This window comes from Fukomys damarensis, unplaced genomic scaffold (assembly GCF_012274545.1).
Source record: "Fukomys damarensis isolate Sample0158 unplaced genomic scaffold, DMR_v1.0_HiC HiC_scaffold_7, whole genome shotgun sequence".
NCBI classification, from domain to species: domain Eukaryota; kingdom Metazoa; phylum Chordata; class Mammalia; order Rodentia; family Bathyergidae; genus Fukomys; species Fukomys damarensis.
The window spans coordinates 25133427-25149562 of record NW_022900919.1 but is presented as its reverse complement, the minus strand read 5'-3'; the positions used below and the strand labels follow the sequence as shown (position 1 = coordinate 25149562).

Genomic DNA, 16136 nt, shown 5'->3' with positions numbered 1-16136 from the left:
TAGCAAGCAGCTGTTCCCACAAGCCAATGACCCTGGAGCTACAAGCATCACTCTGCCAGCTCTGCTAGTCAGGGCAGTGGGGGATGACACAAGGACATCTGGGGAGGGGGCATGGGGACAAGGAATCATGACAGCTCTCTAAATTCCCAAGACAGAGGAGAATGGTGCACACCACACATCTGTTCTCAGATCCCCAGGAAAATGATGATGGGACAACTCCTTCTGAACTACTTTACCCAGAAAGAATATCCTATTTCAGAGTAACAAGACTTCTGAGACCCAAAATACTTTCTAGTTTATGCACATGTGGCATTATTCCAGTAAAGGGTAAAGAGCACTTTTACCCCAAAGCTATCATGTCCATGGACAGCTCAGCCAGGCACACAGAGAGGACATAGCTGAGCACCTCGCATCTCTTCAATCAGTACAGCAGGCGTCACACTGGCAAGGCTGAGCCCCGGCAGGCAGTGCTCTGAGTGACTCTAAGGGAAGCTAAGGCGGAGTCATCCTGCAAATGCGTGGGTTGCGGCAGCAGAAATATGTCAGCCAAAAACTCCCCTGAAGCCTTTGCTCACCTCCAGCTCGGCCACTGGGCATCCTAAGAGTGAAACAGAAGATAGATAAGAGAAAGTAGGGAGGCGGGCCTTGCTCAAATGGAAAGGGGACCAAGAGATGGAAGGAGTAAGAGGGAAAGAGGATGAAGAAAGCGGAGACGTGAGTGCACATGCACCAACTACCCACAGGGAATGTGATTGCTATGCACTGCAAGATGGGCTAATAAAAGGGCCACTGATTTAGGATTTAAAAGGGCCAGGGATTTCGCTCAGTGGTGCTGCTGCCTGCCTCACAAGTGCAAAGTCCTGAGTTCGATCTGGTACTCCCAAAAGATGGGCTAATAAAAAATATAAATAAATAAAGGCAAAGTGCCAGGGATGCTTATCAGATCCACCAGTGCCCTTTAAGTGAATAATTGACCGCACCCTATGCAAGTTCATTGCACTGCAGAGGCTGGGGCTGGTGGGCTGGCACCTGGTTGCATTGACTTGGCAAGCTCTCTTGGAAAGTGTCCATTGCAAATGAGCCATCCCAGCTGTGCTGAGGTGCTGTGTACCTAAGCTTGCACTCTGCTTGCTCATGTGTTTTCTAACCCTTTTGTCACTGGTCCCAGTCCTTGGCTGCTCTACCAGTGTGTCCTTCCTTCCTCTCCATTTGCAGCAGAAATAATGGTCCTCACCATGCTCTTGACAGGGAAACTCTTCTCTGGAGAAAGCAGAAAGGTCTTTGAAGTCATCCCTTTCTGGAGTGCACCCCAAGGCCACTCTGTGCCCCAAAGAGTGAGAATTCACCCAAGGACTTCCCCTCCTCTGCTCTACCTTGAGAGAGCAAACCTCCATTAGGCTGAGGGATTAAATTCCTCTCATTGTGGAAAAGGACACAGGAAGCCCCAAAGCCAAGAGGGGAGGCAAAAATAAGGACACTGGAGAAATTAGAAGTTTCTAGGACCTAACTACAGTAAATATCAAATATGTTTCAACTCCTCACCACATTAACATGAATTCTCACACCAAAGGCTTATTTACCTTACTTACCCTACTCCCCACTCCAGCTGTCTGTCTTCAACAAAATCTTGTAACATGTTCCAAAAATCAGGAGGAGGCTGAAGGGACCAGGTGATCAGAAAAACCAAACTCGGGCCTAGGATTTAGCTCAGTGTTTCTGCCCCCTGCCTTGCAAACACAAGGACCCGAGTTCAAACTCCGGTACCAAAAAAAAAAAAAAAAAAGAAGAAGAAGAAGAAAAAGAAAGAAAAACCAAACTCAACCTTGACTTAGAAGTTGGGATCCTCTCACAGATCTGGAGATTGAAGGTAACCGTGGTTGCTGTGCTAAAGACTCATGGAAAGTAGGCATGGTGTGAGCATGTGGGTAATGTCGGCAGAAAGATGAAAACTATAAAAAGAAATGCTAGAAATAAAAACCAATTGATGGGGTTTGTTGCTGCAGACCCAAGTCTTCACAGAAGTGGAGAGTCATGTTGTTGTGGGGCTCCCAGAGCAACTCAGCGCCACCAAGGAAAGAATCCGTGACCTTGGAGATGGGTCAAAGGAGATGACTCAGAATGAAACACAGAAAAGACCAGAGGAAATGCAACCAATCACAAAGCCAAAGACAGGTGGGGCAGTAGGAGGGAAAGCATACATGTGATCAGCACCGCTGAAAGAGAACTGTTCAGAGAAGTCACTGTGAGGTCCTAGGTGCTGAACTGTGGTTCTGAGAAGAGGAGAGAGCATCAAGAAGAATGAGAGCAGAACAAAACAAACAGCAACCAGGAAAACCTAGATGCATCATATTTAAACTGTAGGAAATTGAAAGCAGAGAGAAAATCTTGAAGACAGATGTCTCCGAAGGAGGTGAATCGGAAGACACTTAATCTACAGGTGATGAGGATCGAGGTGGCAGGAGACATCAGAAACCTAAGGATGCTGCAGGGCAGTGAGAGAACACACAGACAAACCTGCTGGCCTGGAGCTGCTCATCAAGGAGGAAGAAGCACTGTCTCACACGAACAGTTGAGGGAACCCACTGCCAGCAGACCTGAGTCCAGGAGAAGTACTACAGATATTCTTCACATTTAAACATTTTTAAATTATTACAACAAAAGACACATTTCCTTGCATCCCCCCCGCAAAAAAAAAAAATCCTCCTCCTTGGCTCCAACACACTTATCCCATCTTTCTTGCAAGTTTCTGAAGCGGTTCTGGAAGTCCTCTTTCTTGGGTATCTTTTCTTAATTGCCTCAATATCCTGAATTGACTCAAAACACTTACTGCAACTTCTGTCGTATAAAAACGTGATGCTGTGTCTTCATCAACCTTTTCACCAGATCTGGCACAAGGGGACTTTTCTAACTCCTCCCCAAAGACAAGACGACCATGGAGACAGCCATGCCAGAGCAAGTAAGGACACCCAGAAACGAGACTCTAGAGCTGCTTCAGAAAGTAGCAGGAACCATTCAGTAAGTATTTGAAGTGATTAGAGTCGTGTAATGTGTCTTTTATTATAATCTTTTAGATTTAAATGTTCATCATATTTTTATCAGACCTAGATCTTTATGTAGCTCCAAAGTAGAAAATTGGGTCTCCATAAAGAAAGGAAGAAACACGAGTGAAAGATAGTCTTACTCTTAATTCATCTGGAAGATAACTGTACACAATACTAGCCAGGGTGCATGTGTGGAAATGAAAAGAGACAACAAGTGTCAAGGAGGAGCAGACAGCGTTCTGCTGCAGGAACGCCGCTGGACCTGTGAAGCCGGGTGCAATCCTTACACTCGGGTGAGTTTACGTACACACTATGAGCCCGGGGCAACCACTAAATGACATGTTTTTAAAAAGAAATGTAAGTCAGTTAATGGAGGAGATAAAATGGAATTACATGAAATGCTCAGCAGAAACCAGAGACAGTTGAAAACAAGGGAAAAGGAAACAGAACAAAGACAACAAGCATGCAAGGTGGGGATTGTCGTTCTGCTGCATGAATCATCCCTGAAATGCAAGTTTTCTAGGCATGGTAGAGCTTGTCAACCTGGAGAGAAAGAGGACGAGAGGGAGAGACTGGGAGACCCAGCTGTGCACTGTTTGCAGGAACACTCGCCTTAACTATAAGACTTGGGCAGATTGAAAGGAAAGGGATAGGAAAAGGTGCACAGGCATGAAAGGAATCAAAACACAACTGGAACAGCTGCATTGACTTCAGAACACTGCCATCGCCTTGACCTCGACAACCAAAGGAGATTCCATCCAGCGCAGAACACATTCCTCCCAAATGCCCAAGAAACAGTCACCAGGGCACAACATATTCTGGATCATAAAACAACCCTTAAAAGATTAAAAAGAATTTTAAAATTTCAAAGTCTATAGTAGATAAGAAAGAAATTAAAACAGAAATCAGTAACAGAAAAACACATAGAAATTTCTTAAATATTTAGACCTTAGAAATACACTTCTTGTTAACCCCTGTGTCAAAGAATAAACCTCAAGAAAAGCTTTAAAACATTTGGAGTTAAAATGATGGAATTCATGAGATATAGTCAAAGTAGTGCTTATAGGAAAATCTGTAGCATTAAATGCATATTTTATACAAGAAGAAAGATCTAAAATCTACTTCAGCTTCTATTTAGGAAACTAGGTAAATAAGAATGAATTAGTGTAAAAAATGAAGGAAGTAAAATTAGAGAAGATATCAATGACATCAGAAACAGGACAGAATAGAGAAAAATCAACAAAACCATACATCAGCTTTTTTTTAAAGATTTGAAAAGAAAAGCGAGTAACATTTGAAAGATTGGTTCAGTTACTTCCAATGTGGCAAATGAGATGGAATGTAGGGCAGACCATCACCACTAGCCCAGATGTGTAGACAGAGTTGCAAGAGCAGCTCCTGGGGACTTGAACTGCCACAGTGCCAGACCAGTGGACAGCTGATGTGCCCACAGCTGGGACGCCTGGCTGCTGTCCTGCCTGCACAAAGACCAACGGGAGCGCTTGCATAATAGTAGTGCAGAGTCCCAGCCCTGCAGTGTCTGTGGATTCCATGTGGGGCCGAGTGGGTGCTTTAGGGTTAGAACTCCCTGCCCGCTGCTGGCACTGACTATCATGCTGCAGCCCCACGTTCTGAGGTCCTTTGAGCGAAAGGTGTTTTGCCTGTATGAAGCATTCCATCGGTGGAACTTTCAGCAGTTAAACAAGAGGAAGCTCCCTCCGTGCTGGGACTAATGTTGTGTCAAGCCCGTTTTATCAATCACTCAGTTCAGGCCAGCAACAAACTGCTCTGTTACCAAAAAGAAAGGGAGCATCACCAGGCTGTTGGAGAACTCAGTGTCATTGTTACTGAGAATAGGATGAAGGAATTCTGAACTCCTCAGCGCCCCCTACCACGCTGGAAGCAGCATCTCCACAGGCGCTCCAAACCCAGGCTCACAGTTGCCCAGCACAGATCATCACCCTGGACAGCAGCTTGGCAGAGAAATGCAAGAGGAGCTCAGATGTGGTGATGCACGCCTGCTTTGCCAACAATCAGGAGGCTGAGGCAGGAGGACTGCAAGTTCAAGGCTAGCCTGGACTACTTAGTGAGACCTGTCTCAGAAAACCTTTAAGAAAGAAAAGAAGGAGGCTCTCTGCTACACAGTATCTATAAATGTTTCATCCATGACAGTGCACATCAGGGATATTAATCACCTTTGATTCTTTGTTCTTAGGGCCCTTAGATGGGAGCAGGAGGGTCCCCAGCTATAGATGAGGTTTGGAAAGGGGGCCCCAGGTTTGGAAGGTGAACACCAGTGTGTTGCCAACACAACCAGCTCCCCCACTTCCTTATGCAGAAATTCCCCGGGAAGAAATGGGAGAGGAATTAGCACTGGTTGCCCAAGGCCCTAGAGAGCTTCCTGTCTGCCAGAGCCCAGGTGGGCCACAGAGAGATTCAAGCGGTGGGTGCTTCAGGTCTCCAGTGCGAGGGTGGGCAAGGGCCACCACACAGTTCAGCCAGACACAGAGGAGCCCTCTGTGCCCCACTACCGCGGTGGACCACACATCTCAGGGCTGTCACCCTCGAACATAATGTTGCTCATTCTCAGATGAATCTACAGAAACTCTCACTGTGCCAGGAAGGCGAGGTGTTTATGCTTCAGATAAGCTACAGTGTGATTAATTTCTCAGGAGCATTGGGAGGGGACTCAGGAGCATGATGTCACAACATGAGATGGGACAGGAAGCAACCACACCTGGAACTGAACCCCCACGCACACTGCAGTAGAGGTCGTCTGACTCCTCTCACCCACAGCACTTTTCTTGGTAAGGCTACAAAAAACTACATCCGAAAGCCAGGCTGGCCTGCAGCACCCATCCAGAGTTGGAATAAAGCATGCTTCCAGGTTGCTCCACACCCTGTCACCATCTGCACTTTTCCTTTTCCTTAACAGCTAACTCGCAGGCTGATGGTCTCTGACACCAGAGCCCGGGATCTTACAAGAGCTTAGATTGCTTAGGGTTACATCATCCAGGACTCCCAAAGATGTGGGCCAAGGGCCACAATTGTCCAGCCAAGCAGTGTCCTAAGATAGGGACCCTCAGGCCAGATGGAAGGCTCTTCATTTCCTGAACAGGTCACTGCTGAGTGGGACCTGCTGGCAAGAGGGTGGGTAGGGAAGCCCAACGTGGCCTCACCGTGAGCCTTCCACTCAGCAATGGTTTTAGCAACACAATAGGGACCTGCAGATCTCAAGAAGGCAGGCTGCCTCCTGCCACAAGGTGTGCTGTTCGGGGTGACACTTCTACGGGTGTATACGATGTGTGGTGCTCAGGTCAGGATCACTGGCGGATCCATCTCCCCAAACATCATCCTCTCTTTGGTTGTTTTCTAAATAGCTATAGATTGTTCCATGAGATTTTATCAACACTGTGCCAGGGCCACAAGGGTGCCTCTCATTCTCACAGGGAGCCCCAGTAACAGAATAATTGGTTGTTGATAGCATTCAGGGAATGCCCAAAGGACATCCACTGTCTTTTCTTTCAGGGATCTGGTGCATGTGGGGGAAGAGGGCAATGAACACTTGCACCATCACCCCACAGTCACCTCAGAGGGGATGCAGTAGTAGAAGCCAGGCAGGCTTCCAGCCCCAAGTATATGCACACTGGCCTCCTTGCTGCAATAAATGTGAAAAGCCAGCACAGACCTGGGAAGAAGCTCTGGCATTTCCAAAGGCCCTGGAGGATTCTGCCTGGGTTCTGCAAGATTTCCTTTTTCCTCTCAGTCAGCAAAGTCCTGTCAGCTTCGCAGCCTGGTATAATCTTTCCCATCATCCCCAAGGCAGTTCCTGCTCTGTTCTGGTCCTCATCCCCCTAGGAAAATCACAAGCGATGCGTGGCTTGTGCTTAATGTGAACATGCTGTGGTGGGGGCCTGCAGACAGGTTAATTCTAAATGTTCCTAAATGCTTGGGGAGGAAATATGCCTGGAATTGTCTGTCTGGCCAAGGCTGACTTCCAGATCTGGAATATGGCTGCCCTGCAATCTGGACAGAAGTCACACCAGCTCTCACTCCTGAGGACACAGTGAAACCCTGCCTCCTCTGCCCGGACACAGGGTTCAGTTTGCAATGATCTGACAGGAGCAGAGCTGCTGGCTTGTATCTTTTATCTCACTGGTTTTGTAATGTGGGCTTCTTTATATGCATAAGTGTCTTACTGTTTCCTCTGTAAATTGCTAGCTTGGAGCTCACCTCTTGGGGGTTCTGTTCATTGATCAGTGAACTCTTCCATACTCCAGCTATAGTCATCAATGCCTTGCTGTCCCAGCAGCTTCCCTGATGGCTGCATCTCACAAGGAGTCTTTTAGGTGGCTGTGAGGAGGAAGCCTGGCACTGGGCCCAGGTCCATACAGCTGATGTGGGCTGACTACAGCTACTTACAGTGACTTAGCAGGACACACAGCCCAGCCTGGGTCTCCCAGATACCACTGGGATGAGCCACTTGCACAGAGCCTTCAGTGGGGAGGCTGGGACTTCCAGCCAGTCCTTGTCCAGGTGCCAGCCTGACCCCTCAAGACACGGGGAGCTCACTGGGCCTCATTAGCACTAGCCCTGGGCCCATGTGCAGCAGAGCCCCCATTCCTACACCAAATACCATTCTCATCTTATCTCTACCTCTGCTTCCTGAATCTACAGCCCACAGCCTCCACTGAGGCAGCTGGACTTCATCACTTGGGGGTTTGCAGACTTTCTCTTTCCCTAATGACTCCTACATTCCTCCTGACAGTGTCCAAGTTGACCTTGGGTATGGAAACTGCTAGTGTGGTACAGGAGGCTCTGTGCTAGGTGCCTCCTCCCCATCTTCATTTCTCCTGATGAATACTTAAGTTTCTAAAATAGAAACACAGTTTGGGGTATGGCTAACCAAAGGCCTACCTTTCCGTGAGCTTTATTTTGTTACACTCTCACAGCACACATGTAGTTTGCACAACTGCGCCAGTGCCGTTGTTCCCATGAATGTCTTATTTCTATCCTTTTGTCTCCTGTGTTGTGTATGGGTCCTGCTGAGGAGATGAGAGTGCCCTTCCTGGGAACCTGCCTCTCCCACCTCAACCCAGCTCCACTGCTGCACATTTAGATCTCTGAATGTGGTGCCTGTCCCTTTCTTCAGGGCCAGGTCACAGGCTCCCTTCCTTGAGATCACACACACTGAGACTCAGGTGCTCAGTGAAATATTTCTCAAGATTCCTGTCATTCCATGGCTGACTTGTATATTAGCTTTCTGTCACTTGCAAACACCTGATAGCCACCTTTGACAGAAAAAGGTCTGCATTGATTCCTAGTTTTAGAGGGTTTAGTCCATAGCCCGTGAGCCTGTGCCTGCCCAGCACATCACACAGGAGCACGTGTCAGAAGTAGCTGGCAGATGAGGCCAGGCATCTCATGGCTGGTGTGAGAAAGAAAGAATAGGTGGGGGATCCAGTGTCCCCTTCAAGACACCACCCCTGCGGCCTTGTTGCAGTATCTGACCGAGGGCACATGGAGGATGAAAAGATTGCTCAGAGTCTACTGAGAGGCCTAGAGGAGAGGGGCTATCTCTCAATCCAGAGTGCCCAGCTATTATGGTGACTCTGGAAAAAGAAAAAAGCCCCCATGCTGAGAACTCTCTGGCTTTTATTTAGAATATCAGTGTAGAGAAAAAAGGCAGGAGAAAAGAGGTTTGGGCCAGGAGCCGTCTCAAGGCTAAGCAGCTTTTGTTGGGGAAAGGGGAAGGACGTGGTCAAACACAACACATTTACTAATGTAAACTTCTTGTTGTTTAACCATTCAATTCTCACAGAGCCTGTGTGCTTTTGCCCCACAGTTTGTTTGTTCTCAGAGCCTGTATGCCTTTTTCCCGGAGTTTAATTATTTGTGTTCTTTTTCCCCATATTTTAACCATTCACTCCTCACAGATCCTGTGCGCTTTTGTCCTGCAATTAAATCATTCAGTTTCATCATTCACTCCTGGCCACGTTCACACATGGCCTGACTTTCTCCTGGGGGCTCTGCTGACCCTATCTCTTTCTTGGTGTCCAGCCTGGGGCCATGCCTATAGCCTGTGACCTCTGGGGGAGTGCAGTGCCAAGTTATAGCAGCTCCTATGACTGCCGGCTGGTCCAGCAGGGCCGAGGCCCAGCCTGAGTGTTGCCCCTGCCTGGTGTAGGGCAGAGTCAGCTGCAGTCATGTGCTGCTTAGGATAGTCCAGGTCCACACACTCCTCTGAGACCCAACTATAAATAGAACGCTTTCGTGTCTGAGGGCACCCGACTCCTGTTCACCACACGTTTTCAAAGTGGTTCTGACCCAGCTGTGAAGAAGAAGCCTATGTTGATGCTGTACGTGCACCTGGATGTTGCCCTTCAACACAGGTGGAAATCCTAAGTGGCACTGAGGCCTACAGAGATCGTCCAGGGACTTTCTGGGGACTCCTCCTCTTCAGCAGTAGCCACTGTTCAGAGAAGCTCCTGAAGCTGAATCAGCACCCTGTCCCGTGAGACACCCACAGTGGCCCAGCCTACCTGCAGTGGGGTGGGGTACTGGCCTTGAAGAGGGCCTGAGCCCAACTCCTACACCAGCTGTACCCGGCATTGGAGCCGAGGTCACAGTGATCAGATGAGCCAAGGAGCAGGCAGACACACAGTGGTGTAAAATGCCCTCGGTCTGAAGTGATGTTTCCTTCCCTCTTCCCTTCACACTGACAGCTCTTCTCTGTGAGCAGCAATGGTCCATCATGGTCCTCTTCATGGAGCCACTCACTAACCAAGGAAACCAGGCGGCATGGGCTCCCTGACCCCTGCCCAAAAGACCTTCCAGAGGAAGGTTCAACCCCTCAGGTCTTAGCTGAACACTGTGGGTGTCTCACGGGACAGGGTGCTGATTCAGCTTCAGGAGCTTCTCTGAAAAGTCACTAGCTACTGAATTTGAATCAAAAGAAGCAGAGCAGATGCCCCAGAAACAACACAAACAAGCAGAGAGCAGTAAGCGCCGACTGGAGAGGGTGCAGGGATCACCAGGCACACAGGTGTCAGAATGGCCAGAGTGGCTGCAGCTGTCATCCAGCAGGGTGGCCAGGATAGGATCACCCAGCACCTCTCTGCTCCCTGAGGGCTCTGCAGACAGCACTTCTTGATGCAGCCCAGGAGCATTGTAAACATGCAGAGGCTGCTAAGACCTGAGGGGTTGAACACTGTGACCAGGGCCACCTCATCCAGGCACCAAGTGCCTAAGGGAGCCCCTTCCAGGCACCACAGCCTCCCCTCCCATGGCCACGCAGGAGGAGGTAGGCTCTCGCTCAGCAGAGCTGCCGTGCTTACCCTTGCTGTAGAGAAGCAGCCCTGTAGTGTGGTGTGCACAACACCAGCCCTGTAATGAGGCCCCAGCCGTGGCTGCAAGATGACGCAGGCGGACAACAAAAAGGAACAGAAGAATCAATGGAGCCCAAAGCAGCAGCCACAGCTGAAGCAGACCGGCAGGAGAAGATGGGACTAATCTGGCCAAGCCCACAGGAGCTCCAGAAGATGGAGCCAGCCACCTGAATACAACTGGCTCAAGGGGACACAAGAGAGGAGGAGACCCCACTTTTCCTCCCACGGCACAAAAGTGGAGTGCATCATGAGGTCCCGAGTTCCCAGAACACAGTGTAGAGACACCCTCGCCCTGCCTGCCAAGTGGGTGCCAACAGGAGGATGTCCTGAGGGTGGCCAGGTGGGGACAGATGGGCCACAGAGCCACCCCCTCCCTGCAGGTCAGGTACCACCAGCCATGTCTGCTGTGGTGGTGGGAGTGGGATTTGAAGGACTGCTCAATTCCTAGGGTGCAGGGCAGCGGGATGGGAGGCGGAGGTAGAACGTGCACACTTCTGAACATGCCTCCTGTGGGACCGCAGTGTGCTCACCACCGAAACAAGCCAACCCGCAACAGAAAGAAAGGACCAGCAGGGATTAAGACAAGCAACATTTGAAGCACAAACCACTGTAGGCTCTGGTGTGAAGGGTGTCTGGGACTCAGCGCCAGCACCTGTGGCTGCCATTCCCAAGATCCCTCCAGGGAACTGGGGGCCCAGGCAGCACTGGATCAGAGCGTGCAGGCAGAGCAAGCCCAGATAACTGCCAACCAGGCTGCAGACAGAATCAGGAGAATGGATCTGCTGTGCAGATATGGTATCGATCATCTCTCAGAGACAAGGAACAGGAAAGCACTAGTATAGGCTGCCCTCCTGGGAAGGTAAGGTGTATCACACAGGGCTTGTTTTCCCCAGATATATGTGGGCAGGAAGAGGTACTTTGTGACTTAGAGTTGAAATAGCAGTGTTCCACAAACAGAAGCTATCAAGGGAGTGGAGGAGGGTGCCTTGACATGGGATTTCAGAGAATAACCCATTCAGTCAGCTGTCCTATGGGACCTGGCTTCCCAGGGAAGTGCCTTCCTCCCTTGGCATGAAAAGCTCAGGAAATAATACTTTGCAGCAGTTCAGGGCTCACCCAGGAGGCCTGTGGGCTGTGGCTCAGACTCAGAGTGACTCTGACATGATACCCAGGAGCTCAGCATTGAGCATCTGTGTCCCCCAGTTCCAGAGGCTGCAAGACTGAGATCCAGCATGGTGGGACCAAGGTGGTCCTCACAGCCCCACTGTCCGGGGGTGGCAGAGCAGGACTGAGAGTGTGGCCAGCCTGTGTGTGACCTGCCAGACACATGGCCACTGCTCTAGAGCAAAGCTGAATCTGGTCACAACCCCAGGACTGGCTCAAGCGTGACCCACAAAGGCAGGACAATCACAACTGGACATCTGTGTGTGCTTCCCACAGGCCTCTGGCAGGTCCCAGGACCTCCCACACAGATGCAGCTACTCGAGGATGAAGTCTGCCTGGGAGGGGACCCAGACATCTCCAGGGATACACAGGGCAGAGAAAGGAGGCAAGGGGCACTAGGCAGGTAGGACTGTCCCTGAGTCATCCCTAACTGGTCACGGGAGTCATCACGGAGGGGTGTGGCCTCTGAGAGGCAGAAGGTGTCCCACCGCCCAGTAGCCTCTGTGGCTGGACGCTCCAGTGGCTGGGCTTCCCCCTGCCACCTGTTCTGCAACACAGCCCAGGGAAGATGAAGCCAGGGGATGACAACAAGGCCAAACTCCTGAAGAGGAAATGGGTCTCTTTGGAGTTAACACCAGGAAGGGCAGTTACACTGCGTTATACAGGCAGGAGGGCTGGGAGGCTGCAGGATAAAGTGAACCCCAGATAATTTCAGCTTAATTAACCAATTTACTGTGGCCCCTGAGGCTTCTTATTTCCCATTCTCTCAATGGCTACTTCATGCAAATGTGAGCTGTAGGCCTCTCACACTCAGGTCCCAGACAAAACCCTGGGGCGGTAGTGGGGCAGAACCCAGCCTCGGAGACTCAGCAGTCAGGGAGGAGGCTGCAGGCTGGAAGGGTCACTTCCCGGCATATCATGGGGTCCCAGATCTTGTTAGGACAGGGCTAGGGGACCAGGCCTCACCTCAGGTCTGGCCCTCTGGGTGCACAGCATGGCGACCCCCTTATGGCCATAAGATGCAGAGATGTCACATATGGTCCATGACAGTGGGTGGGACATTCCATGGGGAGCTGCTGGGGTTTGGGATCGGGCTTCCCAGCACCCCTCCAAATTCTCACAGACACATCCACTGGTTCTCCTGGGCCACACCTGCCCTCCTGGGACACGGGAGCCACAGGTGTGACATGTCCCGTCTCAACTGTGGGGTGGGTGGGAAGGATGGGCTGGGGCTGGGCCTATGGAGTCAGCTGGAAAACCCCTGTCCACTTCATATTCCCATCCACCTCGCATCCCCGAGATGCCCTCTTATTAACCCAAGTCCTCAAGTGTTCAGGTGGGGTCGATTTACACAGGGAGGAGTTTCACCAACTGAAACTATGGAGGGGCAGGGACAGCCAGAAGATGATGGTACCATGGCCACCTGAGGGCCAGCCATGTGCACACAAGCAGCACTCATCCTGGAGCTCATGAACAGCCTCATGGCCTAGTTTTCTGTCTGGGAAACGAGAGCCATATTTCCTTCCTCACCTGTCCCTGTCGTAGAGACTGGCAGGGTAAGTGTGCGCCTCCTTTAGAGATGGCTGGGTGTCACGTAGATGACAGTGCTGTCCTCACCTGCTGAGCTGCACCCAGCTGCCTTCAGCCCTGTGCTGTCTCCTTGGGCTCACCTTCACCTCTCCTCCGGGTCAGTTAAGGTTGGGGGGGCTCGGGTGACCCCACACACCTGGCTCGCTCACCCCCTCATTGCGCTTCCTTTCTCTCCTCCACCTGCAGACAAACAAGGCCGTGGCTCAAGGCGACTTCCACCAGGCCAGCACCAGCTCCCGGCGTGCCCTCTTCCTGGCAGTGCTGTCCATCACCATTGGCACTGGCATCTATGTGGGTGTGGCTGTCGCCCTCATTGCCTACCTCTCCAAGAACAACCACCTGTGAGCTTCCTGCAGGCACCAGGAGGGACCGGGCACTGGGGGCAACTCGGGCAGTGCAGACGACACCTGATGGCTGGAGTTTCCACCCTGACTCCCTGTTTGTTTCCTCCTTTAACTCCATTATCACAGCACTGCGTGGGCTCTGCACACATGGGCTCCAAAGCCCCTGGCCACGGGGATGTCTGGGACGAGTCCAGGTGGAGGGACGACAGCGTGCTTGCTGTCTGCGCAGCTGCCATGCCTTGAACACCATTGCATTAGCAATATACAAACAGTAAAAAAAAAAAAAAAAAAAAAAAAAAAAAAAAAAAAAAAGCATTTATTTTTATGGAACATGGTCAAGGTGCAATAGGCTGAGGGCAGGGAATATCTGCTCTGCTGTCAGTGGCCATCTGGCTTCTCTGCATCCTAAGCATCCACGAGACTTTCCTCCCAGGAAACAGAAAATGGGCCTGGGGACAAGGAACACAGAACAGTTGCCAGGGACTAGGTGTCACCATCTGCAGAAGGATACAGCCCCAAGGATGTGAAGCCAGGAAGAGGTGGCACTGGTCCCCAGACCCCTCACGCCCTCCATGCTGCCCTGAATGTGTCGCTCCACAGCCGCCTGCCCACCGCAGTTCGAAGCCTTGGGCCTTTGGGGAGGTGGGCACAATGGGCGCCCCAGGCTCCTAGAAAGTGGCTCCACACTGGTGCTGGGAACCAGAGGAAGAGGAGCCAGGAAGACCTAGGATGCCCCTGACATGACCTCCCTCATGACACTCACCTGGTCCTAAGCAATGACAATGACAACCCAACCCTAGACAAAAGACAGGCCTTACTCTGTCAACTCAACGAATCATTATTTTCTTGTCATTTTTTAAGTGCAGTTCTTGCTTCATGCTGCTTCAGATACCAGACGAATGCTGAGAAATAAGTCACCACAGACATTTTAATACCATCTCACAGCTGTTTTACGGTGTTCGTTATTTAACAAAAGTTATCTTTTAGCTTATGTGAGTGCAATTTTTCTTTCTGGTGCACAGCAGTGGTAGGGTTCCATTCTAGCCAGGTCCCAGGAGGGAATCCTGACTTCCCTAGCTGCTTCCATCCCACACTGAGCCCTATTAGTGGGTGTCACCCTGGACCCCTCATGATGGAGAGGCCCTGGCTCTAGATAGGGTCCACACCTGGCATCTGAAACTTCCAACTGCCTGGATCCTGGCAACCCAGCCCAGAGGTCCCAGGGATGGTCAGATGCAGCCTGGGTGAATCCAGGGTGCAGCAAAGGTAAGACATCCCTATCCTGACCCAGGACCATAGGTAACATGTCCCCCACCTGCTACCCTCCCCTTACCCTTGCACACTTGATACTGCAGAAGTTGTTAGCGCCATCTTCCTAGATCAGATCCCAGCTCCACCTAGCATTTGTCATCCAGAAGTACACTGTAAAACCTCATCCGATGGAGAACACCTAGGAGCCCAGGCATCCCAGGTATCTCGATCACGGGGACAAAACACCCAATACCCACACATTCATGGAATAGAGGTTTATTTTGGTTCACGTTTGTAAAAGTCTTGGTCCTTGCATGATTGCCTGGTTCCAAGTCAGAATGTCAGAGGGGTCTGGCAGAAGAGAAGCTGCTCATGAATGGGGGCAGGGAGCAAAGAACAGAAGGAGGAGACAAGGAGGGAGATGCACCCTTTCACTACGCCCCAGTGACTGCCTCTTCTGGCCAGACCCTACCTCCTAACACAAATCAGCCATGAGCCCCCATTCTCCAGTCACCTTTCTAAAGCCTCACCTTCGAGCATGTGCAGCTTTGGGGACAACCTCGACCTAACCGTAACACCAGGACAGCCAGAGGTCCTGGCCACAGAAAGTGCGATCTCGGGTCCAAACCAAGCTGAATTTGAATCGAGGTGTGCCTCTTTCTACCTGTGTGATCTTGGGCACAGGCTTGCACTTCTCTGACCCTCACTTTAGAGCAGGACAGTCAATAGCCCCCCTGTGTAGGATTGCTGAGGACACTTAGGCCCAGAGCACAGCACCTGGTGGGGCAAGTATGCATAAATGAGACATCCTTGGGAAGGCATGCATAGCTTACCTATATCTTTCCACCTTTCAGTGCAATCTCCCAGGGCGCGGCCATCATAGGTGGTTGTATAAAATGAGCCTCTCTGCATTTCTCCTGAGTTGATCCATTGCAAGTCCAGAGTCCATCATTGCAGCTCTTTGGCTTTGGTGCTGAGTAGAAAGCTTCTCAGTTCCCCCTACCCAGGGAAGGCCTCACCCTGGGCTGTGGAGACTGAGGCTTCAACTGCCAGGTGGCTCCCTCTATGTCCCACCCACATGAGTCATCATGGGCCTTAATATCCCATGTCACCTCAGAACCCAAGCCCAGGCTGACCTCTGGGGAGGCACCGTGCTCATACTCGGCTCTCAGCATGCCGGGGTCAAAGTAGCCAGAAGAGTGCAAGGCTGGCCATGACATCCCCACCTGTGGCCTCCAGAAAGCTCCTCCCCAGACTTCATCAGGACCTCGGCTGCCCAAGGTTAGGGCCAGGCCCTGGCACCCTGAGATGCTGATCCAAAGGTTCTGTCCATCCCTGCTCAACGATGGCAAAGGCCA

General features: G+C 50.9%; 1 protein-coding gene across 2 annotated transcripts in view; it reads left to right on the top strand.

The window, feature by feature from the left end:
- The window catches only part of Syndig1 (synapse differentiation inducing 1), a 118101-nt gene extending 103171 nt beyond the window's left edge, over positions 1–14930 (top strand). For both annotated transcript variants that reach the window (XM_010625608.2, XM_010625607.2), the window contains exon 4: positions 13370–14930. In XM_010625608.2, coding sequence (XP_010623910.1) covers positions 13370–13528 — 159 coding nt within the window. In that variant the 3' untranslated portion in view covers positions 13529–14930. The remainder of the gene's footprint in view (positions 1–13369) is intronic.
- Positions 14931–16136: the final 1206 nt, after the last annotated feature.